Below are 14,300 nucleotides of genomic sequence, written 5' to 3'. Positions count from 1 at the left end.
AACCCATGAACTGTGAGATTATGACCTGAGCCAAAATCAGATGCTCAACCAGCTGAGTCACCCAGATGTCCCCCAAACAACTACTTTGTAGGGATGTTGTGAGAATTAAATGAAATAACATTTGTAAAAGGCCTAGCATATTACTTGGCACATAGCAGAATTTTAGTATTTCCTTTTTCCAAGAAAAATGGTTTATTTCAGTTTGGATTTTGATACAGTTGATCTATTAGGATGTCTTAAAACTATCACATTCTTGGATCTTCTCTGTCACTGTAGCAGAGTATCACATATTCTATACAATATATGAGTACTGTCTCTCCAACCATATTACCCTTCTTTTCAAGCAAACCTGCTTCTTTTCAAGGTTGGCTATAACTGAACTAGATATATTCTCAATCTCAGACCAGCAGTAAGCCTGGCTGCAAAGTATCTTAAGTTAAACATCTTTTGGGATGAAGCTACATCTGTGGACGGAGGTACTTTGAAACACTATTTCAAGGTCCTTCAAACTCAAATAGGAATGGTTTAAAGGCCATTTTAGCCCTAATTTCAGATACTACCTGAAGATAGTGAAAATTCATTTCTACTGGCTCAGTTTTAAAAATCTACCATGAAATAAAAACTACACTGTGTAATATAATAGTATTATATTATGATGCTCTGAAGGGAATCATAGTTAGGATTCACTCAAATAATTATAATAATAAAGTATGGCAAATGCTATCATAGACATAGATAAAATCCTATGAGAATATACATGATGGAACAATGAATTCTGCATGTGGGGTCAGAAGTTATAGAAAGGAAATGGCATTTCAGTTCGAAGAATAAACATGAATTAATTCCCGTTAAAGATAGCTAACCACTGTTTCCTTTTGAAACCTCACTAAAATGAAAGTAAAAGGATAAAAACAGGTGTAAACACATACAGACACAGAGAATGGGAGAGATAAAAGAGAATAGCCACAAAATTTTGCAATGTGGAAAGCTTGTGGATGAGTGATAGCTGACCTAGCAGAACAGAAAAGTGGAAACCTCCATCAGTGGTTAGAAAGCCCAGAAGCAGACTGATTCACGCTTCAGAACCCTGCTGAAAGTGGGGCTGAAACTAGTAAAATTGGTTAGAAGTTTGTCAAAGGTCTCAGGATCCCAAAGTTCCTACTCTATTCAAGGCAACTGAGTGCCTGCTCCTCCCCTCTCCTGGAAGAAGACCAGAACTTTACTCACTGGGAAGGTTGATTCAGAGAGGTTCTGGATTGGAAATATTACTCACAGCCAAGGATGGGGTTTCCATACTAAAAACTGAGGGATGAAATCAATACATGTTGAACAAATGGATACCCTCCAACCCAACCCTAACCCTCAACCCTAACCCTCTTTCCCCCCTGGTTCTAAGAAGACTATGACAGGCTTATAACCCAGAAACAAGAGACTGGAGGATTCAAATTAGCCCAAGGACAGAAAACATAGCAGATAACTGAAAAAACCCAGCCAGATCATCCTCAGTTAAACTGACTAACAAGGCCACACACACACATACATACATGCACACACATACGTGCGTGCACACACATGCAAAGAACTTCCTTTTAGTTTTTAACTGTTACTCTTAAATAGAAATGGACAGCTAAGAAATGTTAGGTATATGAGGAAAGCATCTGACATAAAGGACAGAGAACAAAAGTAAACAGAAAGAAGAAAAACTTGGGAGGAAATACAAAAAAGGCAGAGAAGAAAGAAAACTTAAATAAAAAAAACCTGCAATTGTTATCAGCAAAATGAGAAGATACTGCATCTATGAAAAAAAGTGCAGGATGCAACAACAAAAATGGGCTCTTGGAAATTAAACCTATGGTGACAAAAAAATACATTAAAAATTAGTAAGATGTTTGAAAGATAAAACGGAGGAAACCACCTGGAAGATAAAAGACAAAAACAAAAACAAAAACACACCAAAACAATGAGAGAAAAAAAAAAAACTAGAGAATCAATCTCCATTTAGTATATTTAGTCATAAGAAATAATCTAGCAATTTTACTATTTTTTGAGACATCCCTTCTGGAACTCTCTATTTTCTTATCCCTAATCTAGACTGTTTATCTTCTAAGCCTGTTGCATAGTAACCTAGAAGCTAATATCCAAATAACAGAAGTAGTTCCAGACAAAAAGAGAAAAAAAAGGGTGAGGAAATGAAAAAAAATTTTTTTTTTCAAGAAAACATCTTAAACTAAAAGATGCAAGTTTCCCAGTTGAGAAGGTTTAGTGAGGATTAAGCAGATTAGATTTTTTATTTTTTAAATTTTATTTATTTATTTTTAAGTAGGCTTCATGCCCAGCGCAGAGCGCAACATAGGGTTTGAACTCACGACCCTGAGGTCAAGACCTGAGCTGAGATCAAGAGTCGGGAGCTTAACCGACTGAGGCCCCCAGGTGTCCCCAGATTAGATTTTTTTTAAGTTTATTTATTTATATTTTTAGTAATCTCTACACCCAACGTGAGGCTCAAACACACAACACTGAGACTAAGAGTCGCATGCTCTACTGACTGAGCCAGCCAGGCACCCAAGGAGATCAGATTTTTTAAAAATTTAGGGGGCGCCTGGGTGGCTCAGTCATTTGGGTATCTGATTCTTGATTCTAGCTCAGGTCATGATCTCATGGTTGTGAGATGGAGCCCTGCATCGGGCTCCATGCTGAGTATGGAGCCTGCTTGGAATTCTCTCTCTCTCCCTCTGTCTCTCTCTTTCTTTCAAATTAAAAAAAAAATTTAGAAGAAGACCAACAGAAAAAACAAAACTTTCCTGAACGAGAATGGCCTGGTACTTCACAACAGCAAGTGGAAGCTAGAGGACAATGGAGATAGGTCTTCAAAATTCTAAGGGAAAAAGATAAGATTTCCAACCTAGAATTATGCACCCAATCAAAGTATCAATCAAAAGTGAGGGTAAAATCCAGATACTCAGCAATACAAAATTTATCAACTATGAAAAATTCATCTCCCACCCTATCTGAGGAAGCTACTGGAAAATGTACTCTACCAAAACAAGAAAGTAAATCCATAGAGAAGAAGGTGTTGGATCCAGAAAACAGGGGGTTCAACATAGGGGAAAGGAAAAGGGAAGTCCTAGAATGATAGTAAAGAGCAGTATCTACACGATTATCCTGCAGCAGGTTTGGAGAGCACACAATCTAAACCAGGAATAGGAAAATAAATGGTTCCAGAAGAAATGTCTCTAACAAGATAATAACATTGATAGATTATTTGATGTGACCAAATATACTGTATGAAGATTTTAAATTACTGGTAAATAATTGGGGGGTAAATTAATGATAACAACAGAAAAATCTGCAACCTAATAGTCAAACAACAAACAAACAAAAATAATTTTTAATTCCTGAAGGAGAAAAAAAAGTTGTTTAAGAAAGTAAATGTAGTGGGGCGCCTGGGTGGCTTGGTCGGTTAAGCGTCCGACTTCGGCTCAGGTCATGATCTCACGGTCCGTGAGTTCGAGCCCCGCGTCGGGCTCTGTGCTGACAGTTCAGAGCCTGGAGCCTGTTTCAGATTCTGTGTCTCCCTCTCTCTCTGCCCCTCCCCTGTTCATGCTCTGTCTCTCTCTGTCTCAAAAATAAAAATAACGTTAAAAAAAAAAAGTAATGTAGTATTAGTATACTACATGACCGTGCTACAGATATGTATTTAGTCATAATAATGCACACATTTAATGTTGATCTAACCTCAAATTATAATGTCACTATTTTGCTCTCATTCTAGGACTTTCCTTTTCCTTTCTCCTGTGTTGAACCCCCTGTTTTCTGGATCCAACACCTTCCTCTCTATGGATTTACTTTCTTGTTTTGGTAGAGTACATTTTCCAGTAGCTTCCTCAGATAGGGTGGGAGATGAATTTTCCAGAGTTGATATATTTTGCATTGCTGAGTATCTGGATTTTACCCTCACTTTTGATTGATACTTTGATTGGGTGTGTAATTCTAGGTTGGAAATCTTATTTTCTTCCCTTAGAATTTTGAAGACCTATCTCCATGTGCATATCTGGCATGTGCATAGGTATGTATATATTGGGGGCTATAGAGTCATTGAGAATGAGATCTCTCATGAAAACCCCTGTTCCTTCTGCCATGGGAGAACACAGTGAAAAGATGACTACCTATAAGCCTGGAAGTAGGCCCTCACTTGACACCAAATCTACCAGTCATTTGATCTTGGACTTCCTAGCCTCTAGAACTATAAGAAATAAATTTCTGTTGTTTGTAAGTCACTTAGTCTTTGGTATTCTGTTGTGGCACCCTAAACAGACTAAGGCATAAATTGGTACCAAGAAGTGGGGTCCCACCATAACAAATACCTAAAAGTGTGAAAGCAATTTTGGAACTGGGTAAAGGGTAGAGGCTGAAAGAATTGAGTTGCATGCTAGAAAAAGCCTATGCTGCTGTGAACAGACCTTTAAAGATGATTCTGGTGAGGTCCCAGAAAGAAAAGAGGAGACCTGTAGAGAAAGTCTGAACCTCCTTAATAGTCCTGAACAGAGTGTTGGTAGAAAAATGGAGGGTTAAGGCCATTCTGATGAGATCTCAGATGGAAATGAGGAACATGTCAGTGGAAATCGGAGGAAAGGCAATCCTTGTCATACAGTGGCAAAGAACTTGGCTAAATTGTGTTCATGTCCTAGTGTTTTGTGGAATGTAGAACTTGTGAGTGATGAAATTAGCTGAGGAACTATCTAAGTGAAGTACTGAAAGAGTAGCCTGGTTCCTCTTGACTGCTTACAGTAAAATGTGAGAAGAAAGATACGATTTAAGGATGGGATTGTTAATCAAAAAAGAAGCAGAACTTAAAGATCTGCAACACTGTCAGCCTGTCCATATTGAAAAGAGTAAGAGGGGTGCCTGGGTGGCTCAGGGTAAGCATTCAATTCTTGACGTCGGCTCAGGTCATGATCTCATAGTTCTTGAGATTGAGCTCTGCTTGGGATTCTCTCACTCCCTCTTATGGTAACAGCCCAAATGTCCATCCATTGACTAATGAATGGATAAAGATGTAGTGTGCATATATGTATGTATGTGTGTACACACACACACACACACACACACACACACACACACACACTGGAATATTACTCGGAAATCAAAAAGAATGAAATCTTGCGATTTGCAACAATGTGGATGGAACTAGAGTGTATTATGCTAAGCAAAATAAGTCAGAGGAAGACAAATATCATATGATTTCACTCATATATGGAATTTAAGATACATAACAGATGAACACAGGGGAAGGGAAGGAAAAATAAGATAAAAACAGAGAGAGAGGAAACCATAAGCAACTCTTAAACACAGAAAACAAACTGAAGATTGCTGGAGGGGAGGTGGGTGGGGGGATGGGCTACATGGGGTGAGGGGAGGTGGGGGGTGGTGGGTATTAAGGATGGCACTTGCTGGGATAAGCACTGGGTGTTATTATTTTTTATTTATTAAAAATTTTAAAAATATTTATTTTTGAAAGAGAGGGAGCACGAGTGGGAGAAGGGGCAGACAGAGAGGGAGACACAGAATCCAAAGCAGGCTCTAGGCTCTGAGCAGTCAGCACAGAGCCCAGTGTGGAGCTTGAACCCACGTACTGTGAGATCATGACCTAAGCTGAAGTCGGATGTTTAATTGACTGAGCCAACCAGGCACCCTGAGCACTGGGTATTATATGAAAGTGATGAACCACTGGGTTCTACTCCTGAAACCAATACTACACTCTATGTTAACTAATGTGAATTAAAAAAACAAACAACTATGAGGAGATATCACCTCACACCTGTTAGAATGGCTAAAATTAAAAACAAGAAACAACAGATGTTGGCGAGCATGCAGAGAAAGGGGAACCCTCTTGCACTGTTGGTGGGAATGCAAACTGGTGCAGCCACTGTGGAAAACAGTATGGACGTTCCTCAGAAAGTTACAAATAGAACTACTCTATGATCCAGCAATCGCACTATTAGATATTTACCCAAAGAATACAAGAATACTAATTCAAAAGCATACATGCACTCCAATGTTTACAGCATCAACAATAGTCAAATTATGGAAACAGCCTAAGTGTCAAAGATGTGGTAATATATACACATGGAATATTACTTAGCACAAAAAAGAATGAAATCTTGTCATTTTCAATGACATGGATAAAGCTAGAGAGTATAATCCTTAGTGAAATAAGTCAGAGAAAGACAAATACCATATGATTTCACTCAGATGCAGAATTTAGTAACAGAACAAACAAACAAAAGGGAAAAAAGAGAGAGGCAAACCAAGAAACAGACTCTTCTTTTTTAAAGTTTATTTATTTATTTTGAGAGAGAGAGAGTGTGCACACAGGAGGGGCAGAGAGAATCTCAACCAGGCTCTGCACTGTTAACACGGAGTCCGATGTGGGGTTCAAACCCACAAACCAGGAGATCATGACCTGAGCCGAAACCAAGAGTTGGATGCGTAACCAACAGAGCCACCCAGGTGCTCCCAAGAAACAGACTCTTTTTTTTTTTTAACGTTTATTTATTTATTTTTTTTTGAGAGAGAAACAGAGAGTGAGTGGGGGAGAGGAAGAGAGAAAGAGGGAGACACAGAATCTGAAGCAGGCTCCAGGCTCTGAGCTGTCAGCACAGAGCCTGACATGGGGCTTGAACCCACAAGCTGGGAGACCATGACCTGAGCAGAAGTCAGAAGCCCAAATGACTGAGCCACCCAGGTGCCCCCCAAGAAACAGACTCTTAGCTATAGAGAACAAAATGTTGGTTACCAGAATCGTTGGTTGGGGGGATGAGTTACATAGGTAATGGGGATTAAGGAATATATTGTGATGAGCACTGGGTGCTGTATGGAAGTGCTGAATCATTACACTGTACACCTGAAACTAATACACTGTATGTTAACTAACTAGAATTCAAATAAAAACTTAAAAATAAGAAATACTGCTTTGAAGGGAAGAAGAGAAATGGGGTAATAATTGGAAGGGGATGAAAACATCAAAGGCACTTTTTTTGAGACTGAAGATATTAGAGCATTTTTGTATGCTGATGGGATGGGTCTAGTAGAGAGGGAGAAATTAATAATGACAGAGGGGTGCCTGAGTGGCTCAGGTGGTTAGGTGTCTGACTCTTGATTTCAGCTCAGGTCATGATATGGTTTGTGGATCTGAGCCCCAAGTCAGGCTTTGCACTGACAGTGTGGAGCCTGTTTGAGATTTTCTCTCTCTCCCTCTTTCTCTACTCCTCCCCTACTTGCATGCATGTTCTCTCTCTTACTCTCAAAATAAGTTAATTAAAAGAAACCTTTAAAAAAATGCCAGAGAGGGGCGCCTGGGTAACTCGGTTAAGTGTCCAACTTCAGCTCAGGTCATGATCTCATGGCTTGTGAGTTCAAGACTCGTGTCGGACTCTGTGCTGACAGCTCAGAGCCTGGAGCCTGCTTCGGATTCTGTGTCTCCGTCTCTCTCTGCCCTTCCCCCACTCAGACTCTGTCTTTCTTTCTCAAAAATAAATAAACATTAAAAAAAATAAAAAACAAATAATGCCACAGGGAGGAGATAATTGCAGGAGCAGAATTCTTGAGAAAAGGAGATGGCATAGGACCCAGAACAAATATGTAAGACTTGCCCTTTTATGGGAGCAAAGATATTTCATAGATTTTTTAAAAAACTTTTTAATCTTGCGGTTCGAACTCATGAACCTCAAACTCAAGATCATGACCTGAGCCGAAGTCAGACGCTTAACCAACTGAGACATCCAGGCGCCCCAAGATATTTCATAGATTTTAACAGAATATAAAGTAAAGTATATATGTACAGATATGGGGAGATGAGAAAACTTCATGTCTGACTGTTTCTATTTTCTCTGGTTCAGGGACTGAAAGTAGTGAGTCCATTCCTTTAAATTCCTACAAACCCTACTTAGGTCTTCCCAGGTGAGCAGGCTGTGTGAACACTAAGGAACCCTCAGAGTAGTTAGGGGAGGCATGAATGCACCACACTCTGGTGTCTGACCTGATAAGGTTTTCCTTAGTGCAGTGGTTCTCAAATTGTGATCTCTGGAACAGCAGCAACAGCATTCTTTTTTCTTTTTATTAAAAAAAATTTTTTTAATATAACTTATTGTCAAATTGGCTTACATACAACACCCAGTGCTCACCCCAACAAGTGCTCTCCTCAATTCCCATCACCCACTTTCCCCTCTCCCCAACACCCCATCAACCCTTAGTTTGTTCTCTGTATTTAAGAGTCTCTCCTGGTTTGCCTCCCTCCCTCTTTATTTTTTAAAATTTAAATCCAAGTTATTTAACATATAGTGTAATAATGATTTCAGGAATGTAATTTATTGACTCATCACTTACATATAACACCCAGTGCTCATCCCAACAAGTATCCTCCTTAATGCCCCTTGCCCATTTAGCCCATCCTTCCACCCAACACCCTACCAGCAACCCTCAGTTGTAGCAACAGCATTCTTTAAAAAAAATTTGTTAGAAATTCAAATTATCAGGCCCTATTCCAAACTACGGAATCAAAAACTGAGGACAGGGCCCAGAAACCTTTTTAAATAAGTACTCTTGGTGATTTTGAGAAGTTTGAGAATCACTGTCTTTGCAGGATGCTGAGAGTTTCTTGGAAGATTGTTATAGCAATTTCTTAGGTATAAAGCTGTCAGAAGCAAGAGCTTTTCATAATGAACCTAAGTATATGACAAGTGCTTTAAAAACACTGGAGACCAGCTGTGTTTACTTCTTCTCACCTACCTTTGTCTCAAAGGCAAAGCCCAAGTCCACAACACAATCCCATGAGTATGCCAGAAATTAATCTATGAGATTCAGGCCTCAGATAAAACCAACTCAGCTGAAGAAGGCTGAGTTTAAATTAAAAAAACATGCACTTTGGAGAAAAAAGTAAATAACAAGATAGAATTGAGGGAGATGTTGCAGAAGGATGTTTGATTTGGAATCAAACAGATTGCGGTTCCATAGGTAGAACTATCACTTACTGGTATGTGACCTTGAATAAAATACTTAACTTTTCTGAGTTCAGTTTTCCCATCTAAAAACATGAAGATGCCAAAATCTTACCTTGGAAGGGAGTCCATGACTGCAATCCTTTCTGAGTAAAGAGTCTAGAAGTAGTCCCAAGTTGCCATGCATTGTATCACGTGACCTTGGTCACAACAGGTTGGACCAGTAGCTTTGGAATAATAATGCAATATTTCTACACCTCAGAAAGTGTAACTATGTCCTGGCAGAGACAGTCTCCTATAATTTTATTCTGTATGGAGAAGTAACCAGAATGGTCTCTGTTTCTTTGCAATAAACACACGATTACCTTATAGGGTTGTTATGAGAATTACATGAAAAAAATGTGAGTATAATCTTCAACAGATAATGGCATATAACACTCAATAATGTAGCTATTCATTGGTAATGAGTGCTTCAAAGCCGTTAATGCCACAGCCGTTAATGCCACAGATAAAAAAGCCTCAGTACCCAAAACCAAAAACTCATACTTACCAGCCCCAAAGTAACCAAGTATAGTTACAGAGTCATTAAGCCTCATACTCTGAGGCTTTTAGCCCTGAGGATATGAAATGTATGTTTTAGGGGCTTCAGCCCAGAAGAGCACACTAAACTCCTAACCTGCAGTTTTCTCTTGTATTATTTTGTATGAGTGCCCAAGTTTGTTGTTGCTTTCTGGCATGGAGGAAGTATGGAGGAGTTGTATCAGAACTTGCAGAGTATGCTACACAGAGAGCTTTTCCAGTATAACTAAAAAGGGGGGCCATGCTTGGATTCAGGGTATGGAAGATTCTGAAAATAGGGAGAGTTGTGAGTATTAGCACTGCAAAACTGGCCTTGGAGCAGTGGACTCATACAGAGAAATGATGACCAAAGAAGATGGCCTTGAATAGAAAAATCTAGAACAGAGAGGTCATTCAGGAGGCCACAGGTCTAATTTAATCTAAACATTTCCAAGGCCCTCAACCAGACCAGTGGTGATGGGAAATAAAAGGTGTGAATGGACACTGAATTGCAGTTTGAAGGTCAAGGCATCAAATGAAGTTGGTGACTGAATGTTGGGAATGAAAGAAGAATGAGTGCTTGACATTAAGTTTGGTAGAGTGAGGAATGGTGGTGCCAATGCCAGAGTCAGGGCACCCTTTTTTGGTAGAAGGCCTGAGTTCATCTTTGGATTTCTCAAGCTTGAGGTAATCAGGGGATTTTTCAGTGGAAATGGTCACAAGCAGTGCTAATACGGGACTGGAACTCAGATAAGTGGAAAGAAGATAAGGCTGAGATCAACATAGAGGTAAGCTCTGAAGATATGACATTAAAAAAAAAAAGTTCTCAAGGGAGTATAGTGGAAGAAGAATAGAAGTCCAAGGCCCAAGTCTTAGAAACTGCCCTATGTCTAGAGGTCCATCTAGTAGTGATAAAGAAGAGAAAACTCAGGAAAAGCAAGAAAAGTGAGGTTGATAAGTATTTGGAGAGCCAGGCTAGTGCCATGCAGTAGAAGCCAAGGGAAGAGGTTTTCCCTCAGCAAAGACTTCTATGTGGTAACATCTGGAATAGATGTCAATAGCAAAGCACAATGCTGTGGAAGCAACACAAGTGAGTTCAGAATACTCTGGATAGCCTGTGTAAAGCCTGTATCTTCCACAGCTAGGCTAAAGTTCATTTAGCAAGACCTATGTAATGACTGATGGCAAGTGTTCACTAACACTGTTGCCAGGGGGAAAACTGGTAGGACAGACATAGTACTTCTCTGAGATAGGGGAACTTACCTAGCTCATCCCAGAGCTGCCTGCACTTATCTGTCATGCTTGTTCCTTGCTGCCTCCAGAGTGTGAGTCGTGGGTCAGCCATAAACTGCTCAGTTATCAGCGTCAGCATCCTGGCTCCATTGGAATCTCTCATCCGCAGCATCTCTCGAACCTGACACATAAGGAGGGGCCAGGGGTTGGTGACTGCACATCATGAAAAAGCAGGAGAAGGAAGGGGAGGAGAAGATGAAGTATCTAAGCACAACATATCCAAAGAGCCAAAAAGAAGCCTTCTTGTTCTAGAAGCAAGTTCTCTGCATATATCAAGAAAGCCTGCTGTACACAATGAGATACCACTTCATATCCACTAGGATGGCTAGAATAAAAAAATCAGATAACAACAAGTATTGGTGATAATATAGAGAAATCAGATCCCTGACACACCATTGGTGGGAATGTAAAATGGTGCAGCCACTTTAGAAATCAGTCTAGCAGTTCCTCAAATGATTAACGTAGAGTTATATGACCTATCAATTTCAATCCTAGAGAGAAATGAAAACACATGTCCACAAAGAAACTTGTATAAGAATGTTTATAAAAGTATTTGTAATAGCCAAAAGATGGAAATAATACAAATATCCACTAACAGAGAATGCATAAACCAAAGTGGCATATCCATACATTAGGATATTATTCAACTAAAAAAGGAATTAAGTACACAGATACATGTTACAACATGGATGACCCTTGAAAATACTCTGCTAGGTGAAAGAAGCCAAGCACAAAAGACTACATACTATATGATTCCTTCCCTATGAAAGTCCAGAATAGGGAAATATATAGAGACAGAAAGTAGATTAGTGGTTGTTTAGAGCTGGGAGAGGAGAAATGGAGGATAGGGAAGTGACAGGTAAAGAGTATGGGATTTCTTTCTAGGGTGATGAAAAAGTTCTAAAGTTGACTGTGGTGATGGCTGCACATATCTGCGAATATATTAAAAACCACTGAATTGCACACTTTAAGTGGGTGACTTTTACAGTATGTGAATTATCTTTTACTGAAGGTGTTAAAAAAAAAAAAAAAGAAAGACCGCCGTGAGAGCCCCCAGTTCCAAAAGACTAAATCTCTTCAAGGCCTCATCCAGCAGCCTTGGGTTCAAGGCAGAGGGATGATGGCTTCCTTACTAAAACCCACAGCAATGCTAACTTATTTAGAGTGGAGCAGAAGGAAGAGGACTACCAGGGTGAGTTTGTAGGGGTCTCTGGATGCCACCTGCTCGGGATCAGGTCTGCTCTGTTCAGCATCTCCCAATAGTTTTCAAGCTTTCAGGACAGATAGGTCTAGTGAGCTAGCTAAAATGCATGAAGCCAGAAGTGTGGTGAGGCCCGTGTAATTAAAGTAAAAAAACAAACAAAACAAAACAAAACAAAAAACCCAATACCTTTCATATCTTACCTTAGCAAACATTGAATTGAGTTGCTTTCCAGAGCCATAGTAACCACCCTGGGAGAGAAAGAGTTTCACTTGTTCTTTCACCTGTTCTTCATCCAAATGCCAACAGTTCTCATCATCAATGCTGGCCCCAGCTGTGGGGTCAGGGGCACCTGTGAGGAATGGGAATGGTGACATGAATCCCCTGAATTCATATGCTACACATTTGGCAGAAGGGGTACTCTTTGAGGATATTAAAAAACAGACGGCTTACTCTGCCTTATTCTGGGCCTTGTCAACTGTGTGGTCCTATAAATAAATGTAAGAGGGCTAATGCTAGTTTCACACTCACTTATGTTCCAGTTGTATTCCCTTACAAGGTCTACAAATACCATTCTAGGGGGAGAAATCCCAGAAGGAAATGCACAAACATGAAAAAAATGATATATTTTTTTCCTAGGAAGGTGACATTTCTTTCTTCTTCTTCTTTTTGCCTTCCTATGAAGTTCAAAATAAGCCTTAAAGTATAGATATTATTGTAAAATAAAAAATACTTCCTTAGAAAATAAAAAAAAATTGTTTTTAAAGTTCACTATAAAATTTAGCTTCTTTTTTAAAATTTTTTTTTAACATTTATTTATTTTTGAGACAGAGAGAGACAGAGCATGAATGGGGGAGGGTCACAGAGAGAGGGAGACACAGAATCCGAAACAGGCTCCAGGCTCTGAGCTGTCAGCTCAGAGCCCGACGCGGGGCTCGAACCCACGGACCGTGAGATCATGACCTGAGCTGAAGTTGGACACTTAACCAACCGAGCCACCCAGGCGCCCCTAAAATTTAGCTTCTTAAGCAGAGTCAACACTTCTGAATTTCTAGAAACTTGCCCCTTAAAGCACAGGCAGAGGTGCACATAAGGTGATATGTTTTATAAATTTATACTCAAAATATCTTTCATATCTGGTTCTCACTACAACACATTAAAACAGTTTTAGTTATTTACACATTCTTCTCCCCTAGTGCCCTGCTAGCCACTTGCTTACAGTTGAATCCCAAGTTGAATCCACAGCTGAATTGCCTATACCACAGTACTGGTAATGCGGTAGGCACCTAGGAAATATTTGTGGAATGAAAACGGAATCTTCTCTCACTTTCTCAAAGCCAGAGTCTTACGTTAAGTTTTTAGCAACCTGCCTCCAAGTTACAAAAGACTATTAATCAAATGCTCTATAGGTGTGGTCATGTAATAGAATATAAATTCACGTCATGTTTGGGGCACCTGGGTGGCTCAGTCTGATTCTTGATCTTGGCTCGGGTCATGATCTCGTGGTTCCTGAGATCAAGCCTTGTGCAGGGCTCTGTGCTGACAGCGTGGAGTCTGTTTGGGATTCTCTGTCTCTCTCACTCTGCCTCTCTCTCTCTCTCTCTCAAAATAAATAAATAAAACATTAAATAAATTCATGTCATGTTTAATTAGTCTACCTTTCCTCTTGTCTTCCTAGTTCAAAGTCCTGCTCAAATGAAATCCAGGTCTACACAGAAAAGTTGCTTTTCAGCTAAGCTTTTTTAGAGCATCTTATTCTCCATGAAATCAGGAGGGTTCACACATTCATTTATTCTACAAGTACTAATTAACACATATGATTGTCCAGTTTATGGTATCTACTATATGCTACTTTCTTCAAATGTATTATACTGAACACAGTTCTGACTATATCACTTGCCCACTCAGAAGTCTTCAGTGATGCACCATTTTTATTAAATTAAGTCCAAATGCTTTAGATTGGCATTCAAGGATCTCTCTGCTCAGGCCTTGTCTTTCATTTCTAGCCTTGTCTACCCTATATTTATGTCATGGTTCAGCTAGAAACTTAGCGTTCCCAGAAGTCAACCACATTTCCTTATGACTTTACTTCTGCTTTTTCCTTTACTTCTCTCCCACTCCTGTACCCCATTCTTTAGCCAAAAAAATGAAACTTCTCATTGTCAATATTGCCTCAGTCAGGGCTACAATGAGCAGTGGAAACCATAAAGTAAGTATACAGAAAGGCCAACACTGCTTAGCTCATTTGGCAA

The 14,300-nt window shown here is 39.6% G+C and overlaps 1 protein-coding gene across 1 annotated transcript in view; it reads right to left on the bottom strand.

The window, feature by feature from the left end:
- Positions 1-14,300, bottom strand: part of ZSWIM5 (zinc finger SWIM-type containing 5) — a 248,859-nt gene that overhangs the window by 39,946 nt on the left and 194,613 nt on the right. The window contains exons 3-4 of the mRNA XM_053896054.1: positions 12,252-12,400; positions 10,818-10,968 (exon numbers count right to left, since the gene is read on the bottom strand). Of these exons, the coding sequence (XP_053752029.1) occupies positions 10,818-10,968; positions 12,252-12,400 (300 nt within the window). The remainder of the gene's footprint in view (positions 1-10,817; positions 10,969-12,251; positions 12,401-14,300) is intronic.

The sequence above is a fragment of the Panthera pardus genome, unplaced genomic scaffold, assembly GCF_024362965.1.
Source record: "Panthera pardus isolate Hobbes unplaced genomic scaffold, ASM2436296v1 HiC_scaffold_11, whole genome shotgun sequence".
Lineage (NCBI taxonomy): Eukaryota > Metazoa > Chordata > Mammalia > Carnivora > Felidae > Panthera > Panthera pardus.
Note: the sequence above shows the minus strand (reverse complement) of the source record. Positions and strands in the feature narration are given on the sequence as shown.